The sequence below is a fragment of the Echinops telfairi genome, unplaced genomic scaffold, assembly GCF_000313985.2.
Source record: "Echinops telfairi isolate 266 unplaced genomic scaffold, ASM31398v2 ScPeMD7_655;HRSCAF=1070, whole genome shotgun sequence".
NCBI lineage: Eukaryota > Metazoa > Chordata > Mammalia > Afrosoricida > Tenrecidae > Echinops > Echinops telfairi.
In genome coordinates this window covers 15,432,178-15,440,434 of record NW_022104553.1, presented here as the reverse complement: position 1 = coordinate 15,440,434, position 8,257 = coordinate 15,432,178, and the positions used below count along the sequence as shown (strand labels likewise).

General features: G+C 45.5%; 1 protein-coding gene across 1 annotated transcript in view; it reads right to left on the bottom strand.

Moving 5' to 3' along the window:
- Positions 1-5,573: 5,573 nt before the first annotated feature.
- Positions 5,574-8,257, bottom strand: part of LOC123521934 (vomeronasal type-1 receptor 4-like) — a 14,990-nt gene continuing 12,306 nt past the window's right edge. Inside the window, 3 exon segments of the mRNA XM_045292363.1 lie at positions 5,574-6,079; positions 6,082-6,591; positions 6,594-6,650. Of these exon segments, the coding sequence (XP_045148298.1) occupies positions 5,574-6,079; positions 6,082-6,591; positions 6,594-6,650 (1,073 nt within the window).

The following is an 8,257-nucleotide window of genomic DNA, read 5'->3' as shown; positions in this document are numbered from 1 at the left end:
CCAACAGCAATATTTAAAAAACCAGAGGAGAAATTTCTGCTATGGGACAAGCCAAGAAATATTTATGCCGAGAACCAATTTGGGTTGGGTCAAAAGGGAGGTTAACTGGCCAAGTATCAGATTATGCCATAATTCGATCCACCATAATCAAGTTCACAATAATCTCTGGTGTATCCCCCGCCTGTGGCCAGGGAGGATCCGTCAGAGGCTTAATCTGACTAGATACTCTGCAGATGGATTTTGGGTTCCCACTGTCCTCCAAAGCCTTCTACAAATTGAGTATCCACAATTTTAAGCTCCAATGCTTATTTGATTTTCTTCTCATCCATCTGTGGATCACACAGGCTGGGCTGCTTCTTCCATGTGAACTTAGTTGATGCCTCACTTAATGGCTGCTTGTTTTCATACAAGCCTGTAACAGATACTATTGCAGTCGATAGCCGGGCACCATCTGCTTTCTTCACCACACTTGGCTGTAGCACTCTTATCCTCAGTGATCTCATCATGAAGGTGAGTATAGATCAGGGCATCTTATAAGAACCAACTGGACTTAGATCAGGGTTAGAATTAAGTGGGAGCACAGAATCCATCTGCTTGTCCATGGGTTATGAACTCTGGTTTCCTTTAGCAGTTATATTATCATTTTACAATAAGTAAAATCAAACAAAAGAAAAACATTATCAATCATCCCCTGGGATATAAGGCAATTGCACTGATAACATCAGTAATTTATTCAATGACATAGAATTTAAGATACTGTCAAGATGAGGAATTTTGCAAATATAGTCTAGCTGGGAACTGTAATTCATGAATTGTTGCTTTGTACAGATAGGGTTCTTAAATGATTGAGCTCTGTTTACACTGAGCATGGATGCTGGTACTAGGGGAAATTTTCCAGCAACAATCCTTACAAGGGCAGATTCTTGCCTATCAGATTAATACCTGTCATATTAGTGCAAGGACCATTGAAATACAAAATACATGGTGGTTCTGGGTCCTTTCATTGGACACCCTCTAAGCCAGGGGTCCCACCCAACGTCCAACAACCGCCATTTCCACAATCTTGGGGTGACATCATTTGCTACCTCTCCCATAGGGAATTTCAGTCTAAGTCCAAGGGCGACAGGTAGTTTTGAGGCAAAGCCCCGTGCATCCAGTCAGGCTTCCATGTCAAGTTTTCCTGGTGTGGTCCTGGGGGATGCTAGGTTCCTATAAGATCACGGTCTAAGGGCATAGTCCTTAGTCCATGGCGTGACGCACCGAGGGTTGGATAGAAACTTATCCAAAGTGTCTACTCGGGAACATAGAACCGGGTCTACTCTCTCCTACAATTGTTTAGAATCCTTTCCCGACGTGCGCTTACGCCTCCCCATTTGCCCACCAGACCTACCAACAGAAATAAAGGTGCCTCCTCTGAAATGCAGACACCCCCTTAAATCACACACTTGAAGTGATTAATTTTATGTTACATAACCTTTGTATTCTTCTAATTATTTTTTATACATACCACTTTCTTTACTCTTGAAGCACACAACTAGGGTCATCATCATCATTGTTGTCATTAGATACCTTGAAGTCGATTCTGAACCCTAGTGACCCCATGTGTCCAGAACAAAGCTGCTCCTCGGAATTGTCAAGATCCTGACCTTTTCTAAGCAGATCACCGCGCCCGTCTAGTGGGGCATCTCTGGGTGGGTTCAAACCTCCAACTTTTCAGCTAGGAGCCAAGTGCTTAACTCTTTGTGCCACCTTGGCCCTCCTAGAATCACGTGCCCTCAAGTGGACCCCAATACCACGAGAGCAGCTCCACAGGCTTTTCAATGCTGTGCCCATTCTGAGGCGGACCAGCAGGCTGTCTCCCCAGGCAGGGCTGGCTGGGTTTGAACTGACAACCTTCCTGTTAGTGGTTGGGAACTCTACTGGTTGTTCCCGCCAGGGATTACATATACAGTTACCTTTCTTCTTCCCCGACCCCCGACTTCATCAGTGCGTTCTGCACCCCAGCCTTCGAGGAAATGTAGAAAGAAAATCTTGGAGGGACAAGGGATGGCTCCTAAAAAGTAGTCAACACAAGCCCTCAAAGGCTAAGAAAACCAAAAAGAAGCAAGCAAACTCACTGCCCTTGGATGTTTAGTGACCTATAGGACAGGATCGAACTCCCCTGGAGGCTGCTGAGATTGTGACTGTTTACAGGAGTAGAAAGCCTCATCTTTCTCCCCCAGAGCGGTTGGTGGTTTCAAACTTCTGACATTGTAATTAACAGCAGAACAGGTAAACCATTGTGCCACCCAGGCTCCTCAAAGGCTAAGAGGAACCATAGTTCTATTTACATAACATTTACATTGTGTTATAAGTAATCTGGAGAAGCTCTAAAGCATGCTGGAGGGTGTACTTTGTTTGCAAATACTATGCCATGTTATGTAATGAGCTTGAACTCCTTTTCAGTTTGGTATCTTGGAGGTGGGGAGGGTGGGGAGGTACAGGGTGGGGAGTGGGGAGGGGAGGGGAAGGAGGGCAACTACCTTTGTGGGTTTCCAAGACAGTAACTCTTTACAGAAGTAAACAGCCTCCTCTTTCTCCCAAGGAGCCGCTGGTGGTTTAGAAGTGATGGCTACGCGAGGCCAATTTGGCATCTGATCTCAACAAGTAGAGAAGATCTGAGAGAAAATGGTGTAGTAAGCACAAAGGGACAAGAAAGACAGGAGAGTGTGAGTGTGTGGGGTTCACTACTTGTGCCTGAACAGGAGAAGGACCGTGGAACCACTGACCCAGATCATGCGTCCCAAACACATATCAGTGGTGATTAAGTGCACCTCGTGTGATGTGGCAGGAATCCACCCAGGAGATATACTGGCTCAATATCCCAAATTCTTCAGTGTGAGATGTTCTCTGTCACGCTGTCTTGTGCATGGGAACAAGGATATTTTCCACCATAGGCAGGGCCCAGCACAGGCAAAGGTACGGACCAATGAACTTGGGAGCTCTGCACTTGAGCTTTATCCACCTGGAATGTCTGGGGATGAACCTAAAAGTTTAAACTGTCGAATACAAAGGTGAAGATCTGAAATGTAAACCCCAAATCATAGCCATCCGACTCTGAGCGACTCAATAGGACAGGGTACAACTGCCCCTGTGACTTTCCCAGACTGTTATTCTTTAAGGGAGTAGAAAGCAGCATGGGTCTTCCTGAGAGCGGCTAGTGGTTTAGAACTGCTTACCTCATGGTTAGTAGAGCCTCACCTAATTTACAATAAAAAATGTTTGTTTTTTTTTAGGCCATGTGATGGCCTAAAAGATATTCAAGAGGCAAGTGGAAGCCAGGGACACACACACACACACACACACACACACACACACACACACCGTAGATAAGAGTCACATTTGCACTGACATTATCTGGAAAGTAGTCAACCCCAAAGCTCCCATTGTCTGAGCGCCTCCTTTCAAGAGAGTCTCCATGAAGTTGTCCACTGCCTGGTGTTTAAGAATCAGATCTATGGATTTCACATGGCTACCAGTGACTTGGGGGAGGATATAATGGCGGAGGAAGGCAGTATCCTAGTCTGCACCAGAGAGATGATTTCCATGCCCAAGTCTGTCAGACCCTGGGAGTGTGGGTTGATTCCAGAGGCAGATGATCCTGGGTAGACATACAAGGTGTGTGTTGCTTGCTTGATGGTGTGTGAAACACCATGCTTCCCCATCACCACTACTTACCACTCATAAGAATGATAAAATGTGTGTTTCTCTCTTTGAAAAACATTTTTTATTGTAAATTAGGTGAGGCTCTACTAACCATGAGGTAAGCAGTTCTAAACCACTAGCCGCTCTCAGGAAGACCCATGCTGCTTTCTACTCCCTTAAAGAATAACAGTCTGGGAAAGTCACAGGGGCAGTTGTACCCTGTCCTATTGAGTCGCTCAGAGTCGGATGGCTATGATTTGGGGTTTACATTTCAGATCTTCACCTTTGTATTCGACAGTTTAAACTACTAATTAAATCCCTCCATAGTTTACCCTCCCCCTGAGCCTTGATTTCTCTCTCCCTGTGATGGACTGCTATTGTCCATCTCACCTGTGAACACCTGACCACAGTTGAACCTATCGCTTATCTTCCCTCGCTCATTCCCCCTCCTGTGGCAATCTCCAAGGTCCATCCACTTTAATATGTGAGTCTTTATCTTGTCTTTGTTTTTTATTTTCCTCATATCAATGGTCTCCGATAACATGTGTTCTTTTGTGATTGACTAATTTCACTCAGCATAATGTTCTCCACTCACTGCCATCGAGTTGATGCTGACTCACAGTGCCTCTAGAGAACTGGGTACATTGACCCTGAGTTTCGAGACCCTAAATCTTTATGGGAGTAGAAAGTCCCATCTTTCTCCTTCAAAGTGGCTGGTGGTTTCGAGCTGCTGACCTTGAAGTTAGTGGCCCAATATGTAACCACAGGGCTTCTTTTGGGGTAACACGTTGGGGTGTTAACTGCCCCAGTAAGTAGCCTCATGATAAACATAGAAACCATTGACATTCTTGAGGATCTCAACGTACGTGAATCCACAGAGCTCATGGAGGCAGCAGCAAGAAGTCCGGCAATGTATCGCGTGGGGTGTATCTGCTGCAACAGCCAAGATGTCACTGTGAGGACTAAGGTACACCTGACCGAAACCATGGGTCTTTCAAAAGTCTTACCTGCATGCAAAAGGGTGACAAGAGACAAGGAGGACCAGAGAACAACTGATTTATGGTGTTGGTGAAAGAAATCACTTGAATTATGGTGTCGGCAAAGGGTACTGAATGCACTTGCAGAAAGAACGAAGACGTCTATCTGTCCTGGAAGCAGTACAGCAAGAATGTCCCGGATGGTGAGAGTTCATCCCACATGCATTAGACATGATATCAGAAGAGCCAAGGTCCTTGGGATTGACCTCATGCTGGGTGGCGTAGAGGGAGAACCTAAACGAGATGAGTTTGCATAGTAGCTGCATCAAAGGGCTGTAGCAGCAACAACCGTGAGGGCTGTAGAGGAACAGGCAGTGTTTCATTCTCTTATACACAGCATTGTTGGGAATAGAAACCAACTTGATAGCGCCTAACAACAGAGCCTCACACTTGAAACATACTGGGACAGCTAAAACCCAGGAGATTATTGAAGAGAATTCTGACATAAGTTTAGTGACTACTGCTTTCTTCCCTTAGCAGCCTGCACTGACAATAATTGTAGACTTGCCAGAATTCTATTCAATGACTTAATGAAAGGGCGCTACCTATTGGTGCCATGGTTAAGCATTATGCTGCTAGCAGAAGGGTCAGGGATTTGAAAAAAAAAAAAGACCCAGACCCCCCATGACCCTATGGAAGAAAAGAAACCTGGTGATCTGTCTCTGGATAGCCTGCAGACTAGAGAACCCTGTGGGCGGGGCTGCTTCTCTGTACTCTACAGCATCCCTCTGATACAGAAGCCACTCGACGGTGCACAGTAAAAAATCACAGCAAAATGTTGTGAAGTAATTGCTTTTAAGTCTCTGTCTGAATGGATAAATCATAAATGTCTATACTACTGTTATTCATTTCTCACACATAACTGTGTACTGGGTTATAAAGTCTTGATACACAGAAGACATTAAGGTCATAAAGGACATAAGAATAAATAAATTCATAAGCGAACGTTCTGAGAAGATATTCATTAATCCGACTCCTGTTGAGGGGAGCTGATTTACTCCTCTGCACAGCAAAGATGAGCCTGCAGAGCCGAGCATCTCGGCTGAGCAGCACCAAGGAGCTGCAGGTGGGAAAACACGCTGCTACGAATGTGGCGATTTTGAACAGCCCCCCATTTTTAACATCGGCGAGCATCATGTAAAATGCCAAGATGAAAGAGAGGGAGTCAAAAGAGACGAATGGGCTTACCAGCACCAGGATTGTGTGGGTGGCTCTGGTCTCGAGGGAGGCTTTAGGAGAGAGGTGACTCTCATCTATGTGCTGGACTCGCTGCTGAGGCTTGTGCAGAAAGAACACTATGGACCCACTGGCCCAGAGCATGAGTCCTAGAAACACAAAATCAATGGAAGCAAGCAGAGAGCCGAGAGCAGTACAACTGATGGCTTAACGGCCCCAGAACAGTAACCCAAGGGATTTGTGATGGTGGTATTTCTGCTAGGATTTGGTCCAGTGACCGAAAGAGGAGTCACCACATGGATCAGAAACTCGAGGAACCAGCAGGAATAACAAGAAGAGACGATAGGCTCTGAGGTGCTTCTTTTGAGCTCTGTCCACGTGGGTGCAATGAGGTTGATCGTGATGGCCCGGAGGCCACTCAGGAGGCAGGTGGTACAGAGGAAGGTCCCCCGGGCCACTCGGTGAAGGTAGAAGAGGAGTCTGCAGCCCACATCATCCGGGGGCTCTTTCAACGCCAGAGCTGCCATGGCCTGAGGGACCCCTTTAGAGAGAAGCACCAGGGAGTTAGCTGAACACAGGTGATTGGGAACCAGGTTGATCGGCTTGAGTTTGTGTTCAGAAAGTAACAAGTATAAGTGAAGCCCTAAAAGTGAGGAATTCCCCAGGGGGCCAGCACCAGTCTGGAGGAGAAAGACAGTCCCAATGCCAAGTCCCTAGAAATCATTGGGCTGTTGGTCAAAGGTCTAATATTTCCTCAGACTCTGAGAAACCTGGAAAGAAAAAAAGCACGTGTGATCTGTACTTGTTTTGAATCTAGAGAAGATGAGTCACAGCAATCTACGGAGTCATCTCTGACCAAAGATTTCAGGTGCAGTATCATCCACACAACTGGACCAATAAACAACATCATGGTGAGCTCTTAGAGCCAGACAAGATGCTCATGGCAGCCACAGTCGAGGAGTAAGGACCACTAAAGAAAAATGGGACAACTGGACATCCCCTTACAGAAGGGTCACAGGGAGGTGAAAGCAACGATGAAACATACAACTTTCCTCTAGTTCCCAAATGCTTCCTTCCTCGCCACTACCATGATCCCAACTCTACCTTACAATTCTGGCTAGACCAGAGGATGTACACTGGTACAGATAGGAACTGGAAACACGGGGAATCCAGGGCAGATGATCCCTTCAGGACCAGTGCTGAGAGTGGAGATACCAGGAGGGTGGAGAGAAGGCGAGGTAGAAAGGGGGAAGCGATTACAAGGATCTACATATAACCCCCTCCCTGGGGGACGGACAACAGGAAAGTGGGTGAAAGGTGACATTGGACAGTGTAAGACATGACAATAATAATCATTTATAAATTATCAAGGGTTCATGAGGGGGCATACAGAGGGAGGAGAAAAATGAGGAGCTGATACCAAAGGCTCAAATAAAAAGCAAATGTTTTGAGAATGATGATGGCAACAAATGTATAAATTTGCTTGACACAATGGATGAAGTATGGATTGTGGTAAGAGGTGTACGAGCCCCCAATAAAATGATTTTAAATAAATAAATAGAAATAAAAATGGATACATTTCTATTTGGTGTTGGTGAAGAAATTTGGATTTGACATAGACTGTCAGAAGAACAAACATATTTGTCTTGGAAAAAGTACAATACGTCAGAATGCTCCTTAGAAGTGAACATGACAAGACTCTAATACTATATCTGGGTAATAATGGTCAAGTAAATGTTTAGAATGAGTCCCTGGATAGTTCAAATGGTGAAGCACTCAACTACTAGGCAAAAGGTTAGTGGTTCAAGCCTACACAGAGGTACTTGGGACAAGAAAGGAGAACTATTCGGAAAGATCATAGCCTTGAACCCCCATGGAGCTGTTCTACTTGGAGAACATTCGGGTGGTGTTGGGAGCCATCCCAGCCATGCTGTCTAGCAAAGCTACAGCCTGGTGGAAGAAGCTTCTGCAGAGCAGAGCTTCCCAGGGAGGGTTTCCAACATCCCTCAAATACTTGCTGTTGTTAAATCCATTCTTGAGAATTTTGTGCATTGTCATATTTACTGCACCTAAAGCAGATGTGAGGGCAGTCTTGAGAAGTACAAATGAAACCAGATCTAAAACTTGCTTCAATATGATGGGGCTTTCCTTAACTGAGGCATTGGAGAGGCTTAGGCAGCGAGACATCTTTGGGAATTCTGAGAAGGATATATGGGAACTGAGTGAGGAAAAACCCCAAAGTTGAGGTCAGAGGAGAAAATGAAATCCACCAAAAAACCCTAGATTCCATTCAGATTAGGTAGTGGGAGACTCTTTTGGCCTCCCCTGTGGGGTTAAGGGGAAGAGGGAACCCCACAAAA